Source organism: Erythrolamprus reginae, chromosome 5, assembly GCF_031021105.1.
Source record: "Erythrolamprus reginae isolate rEryReg1 chromosome 5, rEryReg1.hap1, whole genome shotgun sequence".
NCBI classification, from domain to species: domain Eukaryota; kingdom Metazoa; phylum Chordata; class Lepidosauria; order Squamata; family Dipsadidae; genus Erythrolamprus; species Erythrolamprus reginae.
The window spans coordinates 116,423,955-116,445,547 of record NC_091954.1 but is presented as its reverse complement, the minus strand read 5'-3'; the positions used below and the strand labels follow the sequence as shown (position 1 = coordinate 116,445,547).

The 21,593-nt window shown below is 45.1% G+C and overlaps 1 protein-coding gene across 4 annotated transcripts in view; it reads left to right on the top strand.

The window, feature by feature from the left end:
* Positions 1-204: 204 nt before the first annotated feature.
* Positions 205-21,593, top strand: part of TNK2 (tyrosine kinase non receptor 2) — an 89,270-nt gene continuing 67,881 nt past the window's right edge. The window contains exons 1-2 of one of the 4 annotated variants that reach the window (XM_070753814.1): positions 205-345; positions 1,483-1,724. In XM_070753814.1, the coding sequence (XP_070609915.1) occupies positions 1,650-1,724 (75 nt within the window). In that variant the 5' untranslated portion in view covers positions 205-345; positions 1,483-1,649. Of the gene's footprint in view, positions 346-1,482; positions 1,725-6,020; positions 6,133-21,593 lie in introns of those variants that run through there. The other 3 variants (XM_070753813.1, XM_070753817.1, XM_070753816.1) reach the window with 3 other exon arrangements.

The following is a 21,593-nucleotide window of genomic DNA, read 5'->3' as shown; positions in this document are numbered from 1 at the left end:
ACGATGACGGCATGGATTGTAATTTCTCCACTGGGTAACTAGGTCTCGGCGTCCATCTTGAGGGCTGGTGACATCCTTGCAAAAAAGCCTTTTTTAATCTCATCCTCTCAGCCACGCCCCGTTCGGTCTGCTCTCTTACCATCCCTTTCTCAATTTCCTTTTCTGCTCTTCCTGTGGCTGCGGCCATTTTCTGCCTTCGGTTCTGACTTAATGTCTTTTCCAGCTTTGATCCGGAGTTTATGGCGATGAGGGAGGCTGGAGTCCCACGGCCCCTGGTGCCGGGTAGCTGATGGGCCCGCGGAGGAGCCACATGGGCTTTGTGATCTGTTCCTAAGCGTTTTCCTGGTAAGGCTGGTGCCCCGAGTTCACCCTGCTGGCTGCGCTTCCTCTCTGCGAGGTTTCCGGTTCTTTCTGCTAAAATTTGAATTTTTCTTTTGTTTTTTACTAAACTTTTCAGTCTTTCGTTTCCTCCCGTTCCTTCTCTGTCGCTCTTAGGATCTCCTCCTGCTTGTAAAATGCAGTTTATTCCTTAAGAAGAGAGGAAGGGCAAAATTCCCAGGGCTGTGTGTGTGTGTGTGTGTGTAGGTGTCCCCTTCAGGTAGTCCCCAATTTATGACGGCAATTTAGCCCAATGTTCATGTTGCTATGTGAGACGTTTGCCCTACGACTGATCATTTAGTGACTGCTCAAAGTTACAACGGTGCTGATAAAGGTGACTTGGGATCGGATTTCAAACTTATGGCAGGAAGGAAGGGGAAGGAAGGAAGAAGGGAGGGGAAGGAGGGAGGAAGGAAAAAGGAATGGAGGGAGGAGGGGAAGGAGGGAGGATTTCATAACTTCCTTGATTGTACGAACTTCCTCGATCCAGGGAGTTATTGTTGCCGCCGTTAAATGGGTCACATGGTCGTTAAGTGAATCTGGCTTCCCCTCTTAGACTTTGCTGTTTGCAAAAGGGGAGGCGCCTGATTCCCAGGGTCACTTGTAATCGTCACAAATGTGAATCAGTGAGTTGCCCAGCGGCCGTGGGGAATGCTGCAATGGTGTAAGTGTGAATAACGGTCATAAGTCACCTTTTTTTTGGCAACCTTCCAGCCAGCAAAGTCAATGTAGAAGCTCAATTCACTTAACGACCATGCTAATCAACTGCAGTGGTTCCCTTAACAACGGTGACAAAAGAGAGGTCGCACAAAAGTCACAGACATCTCCCCCTAACCACAAAAACATTGGGCTCGAATGCCGTCGAAATCCAGGAAACCCCGTAAAATTGAGGACTAGAAACTTGAAAAGCCTCCGGTGTGTTTTTTCTCTCGTTTCACTAAAAAAAAAAAACCCCGGGAAACCAAAGAGAAAAGTATTTTCCCCAGTGTTTCGTTGGTACAACCGCACGGACACACAAACACGACGGTCTCTATTTTTGTGTTGTGTATACAGGGATTGCCGAGTCACAATCTCCCCCAAATCTTTTCTTGTCCTCCCCTGCAGGCTTCGAAAGGATCCCCGCATGGGACCGTGTGCTCGGAGATGCTGATGGTTTGAACCCCTCTCGGCAGCCGTGGCGGTCGTGGCCACTCCTTCGGCGTGGGAGTGTCTTGTATTTTATAATATACGTGTGATATTTTTGACACTCGCCCCCCCAAAAATAACTGCGGATGAAGGAAGCTACAGGTGGACATGGACCCAGGAGAAAAGGCGACTTGAAGATGATTCCTGGCGCACGGATTCAGGTAGGACGGTGTCACCACCTGTGCATCGGGGGTCGTGTTTTGGTCTGCAGGTGTTTGCCGCGGCCGAATTTCACATTTAAGGCTTAGTACTTTAGACTTATCTACCACTTCCTAGTGCTTTTCCAGCCCCCTCTAAGCGGTTGACAGGGTCTGCACGTCACCCCCAACCATCTGGGTCCTCATTTGACCCACTCCGGAAGGATGGAGGGCTGAGTCAACCTGGAGCCGGTGGTGGGATTTGAACTGCTGAACTACAGCTGGCAGTTAGCGGAAGGAGCCTGCAGGGCTGCACTCTAACCATTGCGCCACCGAGGCTTATGACATCTATTTTCGGGATCCTGTTGGTGGGGAGCGTTCAGCTTACCACAGTCACAATTCAGGCCCCCTCACCCGAATTTCCATGGCTGAGTGAGACCGTTGTTAAGTGAGTTTAATGGCTTGTTTAATGACCTTGGTTGCTGTGCGTAATTAAGGGAAGCCCTGCAGTCCAGTCTCACACGTGGTGGTTCAAGGGAATCTGGAGGGTCATAAAAGGAGAGCGTGCGACCCCCCAGGATGGTCATAAAGATGAGCAAATGGCCAAACGTTGATCGCCTGGCAACAGGGATGCTGTCAATGGTCGTAAGTGCGAAAAATGGTCGTAAGATGCTTTTTTTCAGTGCAGTTGTAACAGTCACTGAATGAATGGTTGTAAGTCGAGGACTACCCTCAGTTGGTAAAAAATGTTTCATACTGAATGATCAATTTCCTCCTTCTCTTCCTTCCTCCTTTCCCCTTGTTCCTCCCCTTCCTTTCTTCCTTTTCCTTCCTTCCTTCCTCCTCCCCCCTTATTCCTTCCTTCCCCCGTCCCTCTTATTCCTTCTTTCCTTTTTCTTTCTTTTTCCTTCCTTCCTTCCTCTCTCCCTCCCTCTCTTCTTCTTTCCTTCCTTCCTCCCTCTTATTCCTTCTTTCCTTTTTCCTTCCTTTCTTCCTCCCTCTCTCCCTCTCTTCTTTCCTTCCTTCCTTCCTCCCTCCCTCTTATTCCTTCTTTCCTTTTTCTTCCTTTTTCCTTCCTTCCTCTCTCCCTCCCTCTCTTCTTCCTTCTTTCCTTTTCCTTCTTCCCCCTCCTTCCTTCCTTCCCCCCTCCCTCTTATTCCTTCTTTCCTTTTTCTTCCTTTTTCCTTCCTTTCTTCCTCTCTCCCTCTCTACTTCCTTCTTTTCCCTTCCTCCCACTCCTTCCTCTCATCTCCCTCCTTCCTGCCTTCCTTCCTCCTTCTCCCTCCTTACTTCCTTCCCCTTCTTTCCTTCCTGTCCTAAGTTTGAAACCCGATCCTAAGTCACTTTTATCAGCACTGTTGTAACTTTGAGCAGTCACTAAATGAACCATCGTAGGTTAAAACCTACCACTTCATGTAGACTACTTGGAAGGAAACCCACAAAGGTTAAATTCTTCATCTGGTGACATGTCCCACCCTGCAGGGTGGGCGTTGAAGAAACAGTTTTGGCTTCCAAGATCTCAAGCGAGCAATTCGATGTCAGGATCCATTTCTGCTCCCCCCGCAGTCGGGGCAGAAGACGTAGAAAAAGCCCCCTGGGTTGAGCCCAGCCTTGTTTGGGACCGGATCCCTCCGTGGAAGAATTATGGGATGCCGCCATTAATTGATTTATGAGATCAGCCTGTAACCAAATGGGGTTGAAGGCAGTTTGCATATAAAACGTAATGCACAATCAATACGGCAATCGATTAAAATAGCAATCCCAAATTGGTTTGCAATTCGGGGAAACATTTAAAAGCAACAACATGGAGATTTATTGAGGCCTGAAATTTCAAAGCCGGGATGGTGCCTTGCTTGCTTCCCGATTGTGCAACATCGTTGAAAGGGACCTTAAGAGGTCATGCAGTCCAAACCCCTTCTCAGACTGCTGTGTATAGCTAGTCCTCAACATAACGACCACCGTTATGGGAGTCTTGGAGTTCCCGTTGGTAAGCAAGGCCACTGTTAAGGGAATTTACGACCAGTTGTCGAGTAAATGGCTGCGGTCATTAAATGAATCCGATTGGCAAAAAATAATAAAGGCAGAACGTTAACAGGGAATCCTCACGTTAACACTAATTCATTTAGTGACTGTTCACAGTTAGCAGCACTGAGAAAATGACTTACGACTGTTTTTCACACTTAATGACCACTGCACACCATTTTCACACTTAACTACAATTACGCACCATTTTTCACACTTAGCTACCATTGTGCATCATTTTTCAGACTTAATTTGCACACTGTTTTCACGCTTAACGATCATTGCACACCATTTTCACACTTAACGACCACTGCATATCGGTTTTCACACTTAACGAACACCACCATTTTTCACACTTAACGACCATTGCACACCATTTTTCACACTTAACCACCGCACACCGTTTTTCACACTTAACGACCATTGCATACCATTTTTTACACTTATCGACCATTGTGCATCATTTTTCACACTTAATGACCATTGCACACCATTTTACACACTTAACGACCACTGCACACCGTTTTCCACACTTAATGACCATTGTACACCATTTTCACATTTAACTACCATTGCGCACCATTTTTCACACTTAATGACCATTGCACACCATTTTTTACACTTATCGACCATTGTGCATTATTTTACACATTTAACGACCACTGCACACCGGTTTTCACACTTAAAAACCACTGCACATCATTTTACACACTTAACGACCACTGCACACCGTTTTTCACATGTAACGACCCCTCCCCCGGTCATGTGATCAAACTCCAGGTGCTCATGCAACTGCCTCGTATTTATGACGGTCACAGCGAGCTTGCACAATCCTTGCTTTGCGACAAGCGATGCCAATGTTAATTCACTTAACGACCCGGTGATTAACTGAACAGAGGCAGGGGTTCCCCTGAACCCAGTGCGTCGAGAACGGTTGCAAAATGAAGCCAAGCTCCCAGCACAAACTTTTTAATCCTTTCGTTGTTATTTAAGTTCCTTTCAATGTTATTTAAGTTCCTTTCAATGTTATTTAAATGTTTCCCATCAATGTTGACCTCCATTGGGAGTCGTAACTTGAAGACTACCCGCCTCTCGTTCCAAACCGGAGAAACGGACATCGTAAAAAAGCCTCACCTGGCCAGGTTCAGGGGGTTAAAAAAACCCGGCAGGTAAATTCTCCCATCAGTTCAAGTCGTGCAGCCGTAAATTTTACTAGAAGAGCCCTCCACTCGCAACAGAATCCCCTACACAACTAGACTTATAATCCTAGGCCTAGAAAGCTAAAAACTACGTGGCCTTAAACACGATCTAAGCAGCCCATAAAATCATCTGATACAATGTCCTTCCTGTCAACGACTACTTCAGCTTCAACCACAACAACACTCGAGCACACAACAGATACAAACTCAAAGTAAACTGCTCTAAACTCGACTGCAGGAAATACGACTTTAGTAACCGAGTAGTTGAACTGGAACTCACTACCGGACCCTGTAGTATCATCACCAAAACCCCAAAACATTTCCCTTAGACTCTCCTCTGTTGACCTCTCCCTGAGTCCTAAGAGGTCAGTAAGGGGTCTGCATAAGTGCACCAACGTGCTTTCGGTCCCCTGTTCTAATGTGTCTTTATATTTTTTTCTACTAGTACCATGCATACAAATATTGTTATATCTTAGGTTTCCCCTTATTTTTTGTTGTTACTAGTATCATGCATTTGAATATTATTATATCTTGACATACCTCCAATATTTCCCTAAAAAACAAATACATAAATAAAATAGATAAATAAATTGCGCTGATTTCGTCCTGCAGGCCAAACGCTTACCTGTTTGCATCCCTTGTGACGGAGGGGGGAAGCGACAGGTGACACCCAAAAGGGGAGGGGCATCCAATAGGCCCCACCCCCCAAAGCTGGCAGCTCCTACTGCGTGCCCCCCCCTTTGCCCAGGGAAATTCAGCCCCCGCCCGTCTGCTGACGTCGCTATTTTTCAAGTTGGTTTTGTCGAGGATCCGTTGCAAAATCGGGCTCCGTGCGGTGCCAGGCCTCGGGTGCCCGTCTGTCTCTCTCGGCTGTGCCAGGATTCGGGTTCAGTTGTGTTTTGCAACCGGCCTGCACACACACAAACGCACACAAGCACAACTGGCAACGTTCTGGCTGGCTAGGCTCGCAAGGCCCGAACTACCACCCACCCGGGGTTGCTAAGCAACGCCTGGTCACCTTCCTCCCTGCATGCCAAGATGGGTGAAGTCATGGTCATGTGACCGGCTGGCCAATCGGGAGCCAAGCAACTTGGCTGGCTGGGCGAGCGAGACAAGAGAGAGAGAGAACAACTTCTGGCCAGATGTGCGGGACGAAAGGCAGCCGGCCACCTGCGCCGTAATCCGGCCCCCCTCGGCAAGGGATGCGAATGGTGAGTAGGGCACATTGGCCAGGCGCTCCGGCTATGGAAAATTCTTTCCCCCCCCTCCTCTTGCAAGGTGCACAGGAGTTGCAAACCAGTTGCGCTGGCTGGGGGCCAGCCTTGTTTTTTTCCCCACAACCCGCCGGGACGGGGCCAGGATATTTGCAGCTTCCTCTCTCTAAGCCCCAGACGGAAAGAAAAGCTGAAAAGTCCCAGTGGAAGGAACCGGTGGGTTTGGTAGTGCACCATGGGTCCCTGATCTGGGCAGCGCCTAAGGAATTCCAGATCTGGAAGATCTGACAATCTAAGGGCTGCTGGCTATTTGCACAAAATTTAATTTGGTTTAGTTTAATATTTATTACATTTAATATTTAAATTGATACTTAATAAAATATTAAATTAATACTTGTTAGAAACATAGAGGATTGACAGCAGCAAAAGACCTCCTGGTCCATCGAGTCTGCCCTTATACTATTTTGTGCATTTTATCTTAGGATGGATCTATGTTTATCCCAGGCATGTTTCAATTCAGTTACTGCGGATTTTCCAACCACGTCTGCTGGAAGTTTGTTCCAAGCATCTACTACTCTTTCAGTCAAATAATATTTTCTCACATTGCTTCTGATCTTTCCCCCAACTAACCTCAAATTGGGGGCCCTTTTCTTGGGTTCACTTTTCTATTAAAAACACTTCCCTCCTGAACCTTATTTAAATCTTTCACATGTTTAAATGTTTCGATCATGTCCCCCCTTTCCCTTCTGTCCTCTTGAGTCTTTCCTGATAAGTTTTATGCTTAAGACCTTCCACCATTCTTGTAGCCCGTCTTTGGACCTGTTCAATTTTTTTTGTAGGTGAGGTCTCCAGAACTGGACACAGTATTATTCCAAATGGGGTCTCACCAGCGATGTATTCAGCAGGATCACAATCTCCCTATTTCTGCTTGTTATACCTCTAGCTATGCAGCCAAGCATTCTACTCGCTTTTCCTACCGTCTGCCCGCACGGTTCACCCATTTAGACACAATTGAACATTTTTGAATTATTGAACGTTTAAGCTGCCAACTCCTTGCGGACTCAAAAGGGGTCAAGTGGTGGGGTTTGGATTAAAATCTGGGTCCCAGTCCACATACACACATACAAAAATGTAGAGACACAACACACACACACACACACACATAGATCAGGTTTTTTTTCTGCACATGTTAACTTTTTCAAGTTTCCTGGGAGAAGTTGGTAAATGGAGAGGGGCGGGCGTATAAGTCCAATAAATATAATACAGTATATATAAATATAAAACCGCAACGTGGGACAAGCTGTTGTGTCAAATGCTTCCAGTTGTGGGCGTCCCGTTTGCGCCTGGGTTTTGCCCCTGGAAAAAGTGCCCCTTGGTTTGGCACAAAATGGACCATCAACCCTATACGCAATGAGCGACATTCCTGCGCGCCGTCTGCCTTGGATGATGGTGGTCTCTGCCGGATCTCAGTTAAATGCAAGGAATGGCAGGCTGTGGCGTGTGGCCTCCAGGTTCTTCAATAGGTTGCGGTGTTGTGCAAATGTAGAAACGGGTGAATCCCCTCATCTGAGTGCTGGTGTCTTGGGAGTCCTCGACCTACGACCAAAATAAAGACTGCCATTTATGTTGCTAAGCAAGACATTGGTTAAAATGAGTTTGTTTATTAAATTTGTATTTCGCCCACTCCCGAAGGACTGGGCGGCTTACAACAGTGATAACAATATTTAAAATCACAATCATATATCGTGCAATTTTGCTTTTTTGCTCCGTGTTACAAACTTCCTTGCTCTGGTTGTTAAGATAACTTGAGCCATCTCGCATGTGCGCACGCGCATTTTGCTTTCACGCATGCTTTCTATTTAACTATTGAAAACCGAACTGTTTGCAAAACAACCTGAGAAAAATGTTGCCAGTGGTGTATTTTAGCTTTTATTTTTCCCCTCAAGTTGCAGAGCTTTTAAAGATTTTTTTTTTCTATTAGTCTTTTGTAAAGTTCTTATAAACTGCCCGGAATGACCTTTACAGATAAATGGACGGCACATTACATGGATGGAAGGGTGGATGGACTGAGCATCAGATGGATGGATGGACAGATGGATGGGTGGAAGAAGGGATGGCTGGACAGATGGATATATGGATAAATATATGGACAAATGGGCAGAGGGACAAATGAATGCATAAATGGATAGATGGATGGACAGATAAATTGCTGGATAGAAGGTGGGATGGAGGGATGAAGGGAGGGAGGGACAGATGGAGGGACCAGTGAATGGATAGAGGGATGGACAGATGGAAGGATGGAGTGACGGAGGGAGGGAGGAATGAACAGATGGATGGATCGAAGAAGGGACAGATTGACAGATGAGTGGATAAATGGATGGAGGGACGAATGAATGGATGCATAAATGGATGAATGGATAGATATATTGATGGATGGAGGCAGGGAGACAGTGAGGAATGGACGGATGAAGATGGAGGGAACGATGGACGGAAGAGGGAAGGATGAATGGATTCAGGGAGGGAAGCAGGGACGGATAAATGGATGGACAGATGGAAGGATGGCGGGACGGAGGGATGGATGGATGGATTGAAGAAGGGATGGATTGACAGACTATTTATGCGACCGTCTCCTGCCGCATACCTCCCAGAGACCAAGAACAGCACACAGAGTTGGCCTCCTCCGGGTCCTGTCGACTAAGCGATGCGGGACCACAGGGAAGAGCCTTCTCTGTGGCTGCCCCGACTCTATGGAACCAACTTTCCCCCCAATATCCGTACTGCTCTCACCCTGCTGGCCTTTCGCAAAGCTACGAAGACCTGGCTTTGCCGTCAGGCCTGGGGGCCATAAATTCACAGCTTGATGGCCAACTGTAAGAATGGTGTGTATGCATATGAGTGTGATTTTCTTTTTATAATAACTTTTTATGGGGTTTTTTAGTTTGTTATATTTTAACCTCAGTTGACTGTTCGACTTCTTTTACTGTTTTGTATTTATTCTTATATTTGTACCGCTGTTGTAAGCTGCCCTGAGTCCTTCGGGATTGGGTGGCATAGAAGTCGAATGAATGAATGAATAAATAATAAATAAATAAATAAATAAATGGTTAAATATATGGTTAAATATATGAATAAATTGGCGGAGGGCTAGATGGATGATTAAATGGATGCATAAATGGATGGATGGAGAGATAGATAAATTGATGGACAAACGTATGGATGGGACAGAGGAGGGATAGATGGATGGACAGATAGATGGATGGATGGAGGGATGAGTAGATGGATTTCTGTGTAACAGGTGATCCTCAATTCACAACCCAGTTCCAAATGTTCTCTAGTTAAGCAAGGCAGTTGTCAAAAGAAGTTGCGTCCTGGTTTTTTTTTTTACAACCTTTGTTTTTGCCACCGTTGTTAAATGAATCACTGCTGTTGTTAAGTGAATAAGTGGTTGTTAAGTGAATCTGGCTTAAGTGACTTTATTTGTCAGAAGCCTGTTGGGAAGGCCACTCACATTCTGCAACCGTCATAAATGTAAGTCAGCTTGATCATGTACTGCTACGGTCGTAAATATGAAAAGCAGTCATAAGTCACCTTTTTCAGGGCCTTTGTAATTTCAAACAGTCACTAAACTGAATGGTTGTAAGCTGAGGACTCCCTGGATAAGAAGTAGATTTTCAAAACTATTTTTATATCATATTATATTATTATATATTATTATATATTATATTATAGTTTTCAGAGAAGGGCGGCATACAAATCTAATAAACTATTATATTGGTATGGTATGGTATTATACCATGGTCTTTCAAGACTGAAGGATGCCAATGCAATTATATACTGCTCAAAAAAAATAAAGGGAACTCCTAAACAACACAATATAACTCCCAGTAAATCAAACTCCTATGAAATCAAACTGTCCACTTAGGAAGCAACACTGATGGACAATCGACTTCACCTGCTGTTGTGCACATTCAACTTTGTACAGAACAAATTATTCAATGAGAATATTTCATTCTTTCAGATTTAGGATATGTTCTTTGAGTGTTCCCTTTATTTTTTTGAACAGTATATTATATTGTATTATATTATCAGTATATTGGTTTAATTTAGTTTTATATGCTGGGCATTTTAATTATTATTATTATTATTATTATTTATTAGATTTGTATGCCGCCCCTCTCCGCAGACTCGGAGTCTTTTTATACATTCATTTTGTAGCACAAAGAATTGCTTGGAATGCAGAGTAGTGGATGAATAAATAAATAGATGAATAAATTTTTAAAAAGAGGAGAAAGTTTGCCATACTTGATGCCACCAGCCAGTGAAATAAAGAGTTAGGGCCCTAAGACGTCTGCCTTACTCTCTTGCTCTAACCGGCTTAAGCCTCCTTTTGCAATGAGCAACAGGTTGGGCTAGATGACCTCTGGGCTCCTTCCTGTCCAATTCCAGGGATTCTGGGAAGAGTTGCAAGACTCGACTTGCTGCCTGATGGCTCACTGCTGAGCTCACATGCCTTGGGGAGGTCCTTTGTGGCTGAGGCTGGTGCATCATCCACGTCCCGTCACATGCGTGATGACAGCACACCTGTGGGTTGTGTGTAATGCGTGTGTGCAGGAGGAAAAAAACCCCATCAAACGCTAGTTTTTCTTTCCGTGTGTGTGTGTGTGTGTGTGAAGATGCTTACTAGCGTTTAATCCTGGCGTATGAGCGGCTGAGAGGTGGGATCCTTCCGTTGCTGAGCTCTCCTTCCTTCCAGGTAGGAAATTCACACCTGTAATAGGTAGAGGTATCACAAGCAGGAAGAGGGAGGTTGTGATCCTGCTGTATAGAGCGCCGGTGAGACCCCATTGGGAATAATACTGTGTCCAGTTCTGGAGACCTCACCTACAAAAAGAGATGGATAAAATTGAACGGGTCCAAAGACGGGCTACAAGAATGGTGGAAGGTCTTAAGCATAAAACCTCTCAGGAAAGACTTCATGAACTCAATCTGTCTAGTCTGGAGGACAGAAGGGAAAGGGGGGACATGATTGATTTAAATCAAACATTTAAATATGTTAAAGGGTTCAATAAGGTTCAGGAGGGAAGTGTTTTTAATAGGGAAGTGAAGACAAGAACAAGGGGGGCACAATCTGAGGTTAGTTGGGGGAAAGATCAGAAGCAATATGAGAAAATATTATTTGATTTAAAGAGGAGTAGAGGCTTGGAACTAACTTCCAGCAGATGTGGTTGGCAAATCCAGAGTAACTGAATTTAAACATGCCTGGGATAAACATATATCCATCCTTTTCTGCCGTCAATCTTCTATGTTTCTATGATTCTGATTCTATGATTCTATGAAATATTATTTGACTGAAAGAGGAGTAGATGCTTGGAACTAACTTCCGGCAGATGTGGTTGGCAAATCCACAAGGGCAGACTAGATGGACCTGGAGGTCTTTTTCTGCCGTCAATCTTCTATGTTTCTGTGATTCTGATTCTATGATTCTATGAAATATTATTTGACTGAAAGAGGAGTAGATGCTTGGAAAAAACTTCCAGCAGATGTGGTTGGTAAATCCACACTGAATTTAAACATGCCTGGGATAAACATTAGATCCACCCTAAGATAAAATACAGGAAATAGTACAAGGGCAGACTAGATGGACCAGGAGGTCTTTTTCTGCCGTCAATCTTCTATGTTTCTATGTAATAGCCATACTGGTTCTAGTTATGAAGTTCACCTGGATAATTAGGGGACTGGAGACTAAAACATAAGATGAACGGTTACAGGAACTGGGCATGGCTGGTTTAATGAAGAGAAGGACCAGGGGAGACAGGAGAGTAGCCTTCCAATATTTGAGGGGCTGCCAGAAAGAGGAAGAAGCGGACCAAGCTAGTTTTTAAGGCACCTGAAGGCCAGACGAGGAATAACAGATGGAAACTGACCGGGGAGAGATTCGGCCTTGAAATAAGGAGGAATTTTCTGGCACTGAGAACATTCAACCCATGGAAAAGAAGTTGCCTTAAAAAGTTGTGGGAGTTTCATCATTGGAGGCTTTGAAGAGGAGACCGGGCTGCCATCGGTCAGAAATTATGTAGTAGGGTCTCCTGCTTTGGGTGAGTTTGGACTAGATGACCTCCAGAGTCCCTTCCATTTCATTTTCATTTATTCATTTGTCCAATACACAAATACATAGGAAGAAAAATACACATGTGGTAATATATATAAGGGTGAAAGTGAACTTAGAGGAAAGGATATATGAAAGGAAGAAAATACATATGATAAGTGAGAGAAAGGAAAGACAATTGGACAGGGGACGAAAGGCACACCAGTGCACTTATGTACGCCCCTTACTGGCCTCTTAGGAACCTGGAGAGGTCAATCGTGGAGAGTCTAAGGAAGAAGTGTTGGGGGTTAGGGGTTGACACAATTGAGTCCAGTAATGACTTCCACGCTTCAATAACTCGATTGTTGAAATCATATTTTTTACAGTCAAGTTTGGAGCGGTTAATATTAAGTTTGAATCTGTTGTGTGCTCTTGTGTTGCTGCGGTTGAAGCTGAAGTAGTCATTGACCGGTAGGACGTTGCAGCATATGATCTTGTGGGCAATACTCAAATCGTGTTTTAGGCACCATAGTTCTAGGCTTTCTAGACCCAGGATTGTTAGTCTATTTTCGTAGGGTATTCTGTTTCGAGTGGAGGAGTGAAGGGCTCTTCTGGTGAAATATCTTTGGACATTTTCAAGGGTGTTGATGTCTGAGATGTGGTATGGGTTCCAGACAGATGTGCAGTAGTCTAGGATGAGTCTGGCAAAAGTTTTGTAGGCTCTTGTGAGTAGGGTGAGGTTGCCTGAGCAGAAGCTGCGTAGGATCAGGTTAACAACTCTAGTAGCCTTTTTGGCGATGTATATTCCAACTCTTATTATTCTGTATTCCATGCCTTTGAAAGTTGTGGAAGCTTCATCGGTGGAGACTTTCAAGAAGGACTGCTAAGAAATGGTGTAATAGGGTCTCCTGCTTTGGGTGGGGGGCTGGACTAGATGACCTCCAACGCCCCTTCCAACTCTTGTTATTCTATATTCAATGGAACAGAAGTTGCCTTTGGAGGTTGTGGGTGTTTCATCCCTGGAGGATTTCAGGAAGAGACCATTGGTCAGAAATGGTGAAGTAGGGTCGCCCGCTTGGTTGTGGGGGCTGGGCTAGATGACCCACAAGGTCCCTTCCAACTCTGGTTATTATTCGGTTTATTCTGAAGTTGTGGGAGCTTCATCCTTGGAAACTTTCAAGAATAGAATAGAATCCTTTATTGGCCAAGTGTGATTGGACACACAAGGAATTTGTCTTTGACTCAGCTGACTAATCTTGTCAAAAATGGTGCAGGGTTTCCTGCTTGGGGTGGGTGGGCTGGACTAGATGACCTCGAAGGTCCCTTCCAACTCTTGTTATTCTATATTCTGTGGAACAGAAGTTGCCTTCAGAAGTTGTGGGGGCTTCATCCCTGGAGGCTTTCGAGAAGAGACTAGACTTCCATCGGTCAGAAATTTATTTTATTTATTTATTTATTTATTGATTGATTGATTGATTGATTGATTGATTGATTGATTGTTAGAGTGGAAAGGGACCATGATGGCCATCGAGTTCAACCCCCTGCCCAAGCAGGAACCCTACAGCACACCAGTCAAGTGGCAGTTCAATCTTCTCTTAAAAATGTCCAGAGTGTTGGAGTTCACAACGTCTGCTGGTAGGTTGTTCCATTGGTTGATCACTCTGACCGTCAGGAAGTTCCACCTTATCTCCATGTTGAATCTCTCCTTGGTCAGTTTCCAGCCGTTGTTCCTCGTCCGGCCCTCTGGTGCCCTGAAGAATAAAGTGATCCCCTCCTCTCTGTGACATCCCCTTGTATACTTGTAGACTGCTATCATGTCCGCTCTGGCCCTCCTTTTCTCTAGGCTATCCATGCCCTGTTCCCTCAGTCTCTCTTCGTAAGTCTTGGTTTCCAATTCCTTAATCATCTTGGTTGCTCTTTTTTGCACCTTCTCCAGAGTTTCAATGTCTCTTTTGAAGTGTGGTGACCAGAACTGAATACAGTACTCCAGGTGTGGTCGGACCAGGGCGTAGTAGAGTGGTATTAAGACTTCCCTGGTCTTGGAGTGTATTCCCCTGTTGATGCAGCATGGTGTAGTAGGGTCTCCCGCTTGGGCTAGATGACCTCCAGGGTCCCTTCTAACTTTTGGAAATGGCTGTTATGTGAGACAGGCATAAAATCCCATCCTATGTACCCTATGGGTAGTCCTCGAATTATGACAACAACAGCCTGGAATTTGCGTCGCTAAGTGAGACATTTATTAAAATTGAGTTTGTTGGGTTTCTTGCCTCGCCTGCGAAGCGAAATCGCTGCGGTTGATTAGTTTGTAACTCAAATTAACAAGTCAACCAGGGTTTTGTCACTTAACGACTGTAACTTGGCTTGTTGGTAGATCTCCAAACGTGATTTAGCTGACTTCGGGGAACACTGCGCTCGTCATAAAGAGAGTCCAAATTTGGTTCACTTTGACCATGAAGATTGTTGCTAAAAGGTTGAAAAATGGGGATTTCTTTCCCCAGTGGCATTGTAAGTTGGAATGGTCACTAAAAGAATTGGTTGTAAGTCAGGGACTCCGTATAAGCAGCTTAGGACCGGGCGGTTTTGTAATCGCTAAATACAGAGCGCTGGTGGGACCCCATTTGGAATAATACTGTGTTCAGTTCTGGAGACCTCATCTACAAAAAGATATTGACAAAATTGAACGGGTCCAAAGACGGGCTACAAGAATGGTGGAAGGTCTTAAGCATAAAACGTATCAGGAAAGACTTCATGAACTCAATCTGTATAGTCTGGAGGACAGAAGGAAAAGGGGGGACATGATCGAAACATTTAAATATGTTAAAGGGTTAAATAAGGTTCAGGAGGGAAGTGTTTTTAATAGGAAAGTGAACACAAGAACAAGGGGACACAATCTGAGGTCAGTTGGTTGAAAGATCAGAAGCAACGTGAGAAAATATTATTTGACTGAAAGAGTAGTAGATCCTTGGAACAAACTTCCAGCAGACGTGGTTGGTAAATCCACAGGAACTGAATTGAAACATGCCTGGGATAAACATAGATCCATCCTAAGATAAAATACAGGAAATAGTATAAGGGCAGACTAGATGGACCATGAGGTCTTTTTCTGCTGTCACTCTTCTATGTTTCTATGTTTCTAAATAGGGACATTGTTGTTTATTTCTGGAAAAGGAAGTCTGTGACTTTTACATGCTTGAATGCAAAGGTATATTTTAGTACAGGTAAGATATTTATATCTTAGCGTGTAGGTATGTATGGTTATAACATGTGTATGTGTGTATTGCGTATGGGTAGACTTGAGAGCGGGCAACACAATTTCATTTTTAGTGAAAAAATGGCAATAAATTTTATTATTTTATCTAGTCCTTGACTTATGACAGTTCTTTTAGCGACCGTTCAAAGTTACGACAACACTGAAAAAGTGAGTTGCGACAGTCTTTCCCTCGGACGTTCAGACACTTGTCAACCGACGCACACTTGTGACTGTTGCATCGTCTCAGGGTCACATCGATTCCCATTGGCAACTTTCTGGTGAGCGAAATCAATGGGTGAAAAGATGGATTTGCTTAACAACCGGGTGACTAACATTATAACCATGGTGATTCACAACGACAGGCAAGAAAGGTCGTAAATTCACTTAACGACTTCAGAAGAGAAGGATTTATGGGTTGTGATTTCTGACTGTCTACAAATGGGTGAACAGTGCGGTCAGGCGGTAGGGAAAGCAAGTAGGATGCTTGGCTGCATAGCTAGAGGTATCACAAGCAGGAAGAGTGAGATTGTGATCTGGCTATATAGAGCGCTGGTGAGACCACATTTGGAATAATACTGTGTTCAGTTCTGGAGACCTCACCTACAAAAAGAGATGGATCAAATTGAAGGGGTCCAAAGACGGGCTACAAGAATGGTGGAAGGTCTTAAGCATAAAACGTATCAGGAAAGACTTAATGAACTCAATCTGTAGAGTCTGGAGGACAGAAGGAAAAGGGGGGGACATGATCGAAACATTTAAATATGTTAAAGGGTTAAATAAGATCCAGGAGGGAAGTGTTTTTAATAGGAAAGTGAACACAAGAACAAGGGGACACAATCTGAAGTTAGTTGGGGGAAAGATCAGAAGCAATGTGAGAAAATATTATTTGACTGAAAGAGGAGTAGATGCTTGGAACAAACTCCCACAGGAACTGAATTAAACATGCCTGGGATAAACATAGATCCATCCTAAGATAAAATACAGGAAATAGTATTAGGGCAGATTAGATGGACCAGGAAGTCTTTTTCTGACCTCAATCTTCTATGTTTCGAAGTTACGATCTCCCAGAAAAAAAATGTGGGCCCAGGTTCTGATGCTAGTGGCTGCTGCAACATCCCCATGGCCATCGATTAAAATTTGGATGCTTTCCCTCTGCCTCATAGTTACGACCATTGCTCCATTCCATTGCAACATTCTGATAAGCAATAGGGAAGCTGGATTCATTTAACAACCACGCGATTCACTTTGCAACCGTAGTCATTAACAACTGCAGCAAGAACGGGCAAAATTCACTTTAACGGCTGTCTCGTTTAGTAGCGGGAATTTGGTCCTGCAAGACTCCTTCCTCGTTCTACGTCCTCGGAAGTGGGTTGATATAGTTGATTCTCCGAATGCCCTTGTTGAGCACAGGGTGTCCAGCAAACTTGGAAGTCAGGGAATTATCAGGGAAATCGGTTCAGGAAATATCGGAATTATCAAAATTTGTGAAAAAAATGGAATAAATCAGGAAAAAAAAACCTATTTAATTGTTTAAAAGGCAGGGGAAAATCATGTTAAAAAACCCCATGGTAGAGTCAATATTAACTTTCAGTTAGCGGTTTTATCTTCCTTCCCCTTTCTTGTGAAATCCAGCCAGTTCAAAGAGGAAGAAGTAGAAAAATGATCGTTTCCAGCAGAATTTTTTATTTATTTACAGTATATCTATCTTCTAACTCAGCGTTTCCCAACCGGTGTGCCAGACATGGCCAGGTATGCCGCCAAGCTCCAGCTGGGCGGGGCGCTGCTGGTACTTCCGTCCTGGGGCTCCCGCTCGCAGCTGTCCCCCGGCTCCTGCTCGATGCCGCGGTTTTTGGCGCTCTCCTGCTGGGCCCCAAAGAAGGAAGACAGGAAGAAGGAGAGCTCCATTCTTCGCGCCTTTTTCCCGCCTTCCTTCTTTGGGGCCCAGCAGGAGAGCGCCGAAAACCGCGGCATCGAGCAGGAGCCAGTTGACAGCTGCGAGCGGGAGCCCCAGGACGGAAGTACCGGCAGCGCTCCGCCCAGCTAGAGCTCCTCTGGCGTCGACGGCAAGTGTCCTTTGTGGCCCAGCGGGAGGGCACTGGCGATGGGAGCGGGGTGTGTGTGGCCGCAGCGGCCGCAGGCAGTCGCGGGGAGATTTATTTATTTATTTATTTATTTATTTATTGGATTTGTATGCCGCCCCTCTCCAGAGACTCGGGGCGGCTAACAGCAACAATAAAACAGTGTACAATAGTAATTTGGTATTGATGATTAAAAATCAATTAATATAAAAACCAAACATACATACATACATACATACATACATACATACCATGCATAGAATTGTAAAGGCCTAGGGGGAAAGAGGATCTCAATTCCCCCATGCCTGGTGGCAGAGGTGGGTTTTAAGTTGTTTACGAAAGGCAAGGAGGGTGGGGGCCGTTCTAATCTCTGGGGGGAGTTGGTTCCAGAGGGCTGGGGCCGCCACAAGAAGGCTCTTCCCCTGGGTCCCGCCAGGCGACATTGCTTAGTTGACGGGACCCGGAGAAGATGGAGGCGGCGAGAGGGAGCGCGCTCTCTCTCTCTCTCAGCTGACTGCAAGCGGGAGCCCTGACGGTGGCGGTTGGACGTGGTGCTAGACGTCGTACATGCTGGCGCTGCGGGCCTGGCATATACGGTGTCCAGCAGCACGTCCAGCTGCCGCTGTCAGGGCTCCCGCTTGCAGTCAGCTGAGAGAGAGAGAGAAAGAAAGAGAGACATATAAGAGAGGCAGAGAGAGAGAGAAAGAGAGACATAGCAAGAGAGGCAGAGAAAGAGAAAAAGAAAGAGAGACATAGCAAGAGAAAAAGAGACTTAGCAAGAGAGGCACAGAGAGAGAGAAAGAGAAAGAAAGAGAGACATAGCAAGAGAGACAGAGAGAGAGAAAGAGAAAGAAAGAGAGATAGCAAGAGAGGCAAAGAGAAAGAAAGAGACATATAGCAAGACAGTGAAAGAGAGAGAGAGCAAGAGAGAGAGAAAAAAGCAAGAAAGAGATAGCAAGAGAGACAGAGAGAGAAAGAGAGCAAAAAGAGAGGAAGAAAGAAAGAAAGAGGGATGGAGAGAGAGAAAGAAGGGAAGGAAGGAAAAGAGAGAAAGAGGGAGAAATAGAGCGAAAGGGAGGAAGAGAGAGGGTTTTTTTGTCCAAACTTTTCTTTAGGGCCCCCCCCCCCCCTTTCAGTGTTCCCCAGGATTTTGAAAATATGAATAATGTGCCGCGGCTCAAAAAAGGTTGGGAAACACTGTTCTAACTAACCTCCTGTTGCAACTGGAACAATCTGGAATACACTCAAAACCGTAGAAATGGTGGTAGACGTTAGATGGCCTAAGGTTAAAATATTTGAGTCACCTGCCAACAAGAGTTTCATAAATGCATAAGTCGCTTTTTTCAACGCTATTGTATCTTTGGGTGATCTCTACACAAATTGTGGTATGGACTAGGAGTAGTAGATAAAAAGTGCTCCCTATCCTCTTTCTTTCTTTCTTTCTTTCTTTCTTTCTTTCTTTCTTTCTTTCTTTCTTTCTGTCCTTCCTTCCCTCCCCCTCTTTCTTTCTTTCTTTTTCTTCTCCCGCCTCTTTCCTTCCTTTCCTTCTTTCCCTTCTTTCCCTCCCTCCCTCTCTTTTTCTTCCATTGCTTTCCTTTCACCCTCCCTTCTCAGTCTTCTCCTTTCTTCCTTCTTTTTCCTTCTCTCCCTTCCACTCTCTTTCTTTCTTCTCTCCCATCCCCTCTTTCTTTCTTTCCTTCCTTCCTTCCTTCTCTTTCTTCTTTCTTTCCTTCCCTCCCTCCCATCCCCTCTTTCTTTCTTTCCTTCCTTCTTTCTTTCTTTCTTTTTCTTCTCCCTCCTCCTTCCTTCCCTTCCTCCCTCCCCTTCCTTCTCCCTCCCTTCTCATCTCCTTCCTTCCTTCCCTCCCTCTGTTTTCTTCCATTGCTTTCCTTTCACCCTCCCTTCTCAGTCTTCTTCTCCTTCCTTCCTTTTTCCTTCTCTCCCTTCCACTCCCTTTCTTACTTCCTTACTTCCTTTTTCTTTCTTTCTTTCTTTCTTTCTTTCTTTCTTTCTTTGTTTTTCTTTTCTTCTTCTGCCTCTTCCTTCTCCCTTCCTTCCTTGTCTCTCTTTTTCCCTCCCTCCCTCCCTCCCTCCTTCCTTCCTTCCTTCCTTCCAATAGATCCTCTGCACTTTTTGCCATCTTTCCTTTTGAGGCTTCCCAGTCTTCCTGGGTGCAGAAGGGGTAGAGAAAAATCCCGTAGAAGTTTTCCCCCTGACTTTTCCAGCCTTTCTGGTTCCTCCAGGATTGGGGAGACGGCGCCTGGCAGCCCGCCCGGCACTTCCATCACTTCCGCCTTTCCCGCAGGCTCCGTGCCTTTCCTGGATTCTTGTTCGTACGTACCGCACGGCTGTGGCATCCTCACATCCCTGGCATGGGCCCAGCCTTTTCCACACGCGGGGGGTGGGTCGGTGGGTAGGGAGGGGCTGTGCCCCCCCACTTTGGTGGGGTGGAGAGAGGTGGAAAAGATGGTCCGGATCCACTTTTGGGGAGTGGGAGGTTCAAATCCCAGTAAGGGTCTGGCTAGCTGATGAGAGCAAAATAATCTTGAAATAGATCTATAGTAGTGTCCCTTCCTTTTCATTATCAGCAAAAATAAGTTACATGGGGGCGGGGTTGTCTCTGTGTGTGTAACATATTTTTGCTGATAATGAAAAGGAAGGGACACTACTATAGATCTATTTCAAGATCCTTCCTTCCTTCCTTCCTTTCTTTCTCTCTCTCTCTCTCTCTCTCTCTTTCTAAGACCATAAGAAGAGCCCTGCTGAATCAGGCCAAAGCCCATTGAGTCCAGCATTCTGTGTCCCACAGTGGCCCCCCAATTGTCCATGGGGATCTTGAGCAGCAAGAGAAGGCAAGACCCTCCCTTTCCCTGTACCCCCAACAAATGGGACCCAAGGGAAATCCTGCCTGCCTCAACCAACATAGAGGTGACACATGGACATCCGTTTCAATAACCACCATGGATACACTTGGCATTCCTGAATCTGTCCAATCCTGCCTTGAAGCTCTCCAGGCTGACAGCTGTCACGACCTCTTCTGGAAGGGAATTTCATCAACCAAGGACCCTCTGGGTGGAGAAATATCTCCCTTGATTTGTCCTCACTTTCTTACTATGAGCTTTAGGGAGGGGCCCCTCATCCTGGTATTGTGGGATAGAGAAAATAATTTTTCTCTCTCCACCTTTCCTATCCCATGCATGATTTTACACACTTCGATCAAGTCCCCCCTTCAACGCCGTTTCCTTCTCTCTCTCTCTCCCTCCCTCCCTCCTTCCTTTTCTCCCTCTTCTTCCTTTCCTCCCTATTTCTTTCTTATCTTTCCTTCCATAAAATAATGCAAGGTTGCCAGCGTATCCACCCCACATATCTTCCCCTCTTTTCCTCCACAACAACAATCCTGTGAGCTGGGCTGGTCTGAGAGAAAGAGAGAGAGGGACTGGCTTTCATGGATAAGGCAGGACTTGAACTCGGGGTCTCTCTAGCAAGGTGCCTTAGCCACTGGACCAAGGTGGCTTAAGAAGGGGCAGCGATTCCATTCTCAAATCATGCAAAGCCCCCAAATTCGGGGCTGTCCTGGTTCTGAGGACCACCTCATCCAATGGGTTTGTTTATGTACCGGTATTTATTTAGACCGTTTTAATCCCATGTTTATTACTTTGATAAATAAATCAAGGTGGCCGTTATTTTTCCTGAACAACGGTCCTGCCAGGTAGGGTTGGGTTGACTTGAATTGTGGTCTCTCGGCTTCCTAATCCATCCTCTTTTCTCTCAATGGCACCATCTCTCCGTTTTAACCCTGAAAGGTGGAAATGTTTTGATATTTGATCAGTTTGGTGGTGGTGTGGAGGTCGGAATGGTGTTGGGGTGTTGCAGCCCTTGAATCTAATGTTGCAGATGGGGGTGAAAATGCTTTTAAAAATCTGCATCTAACTCCGCAGAAACCTTTCTGGTTTGGCTTGAGTTTGTTTTCAATGCGGGAGTGAGGGATATATATATATATTAGATATAAAAAATGGGGGAAGGAAGGAAGATGTAAAAAGGAGAA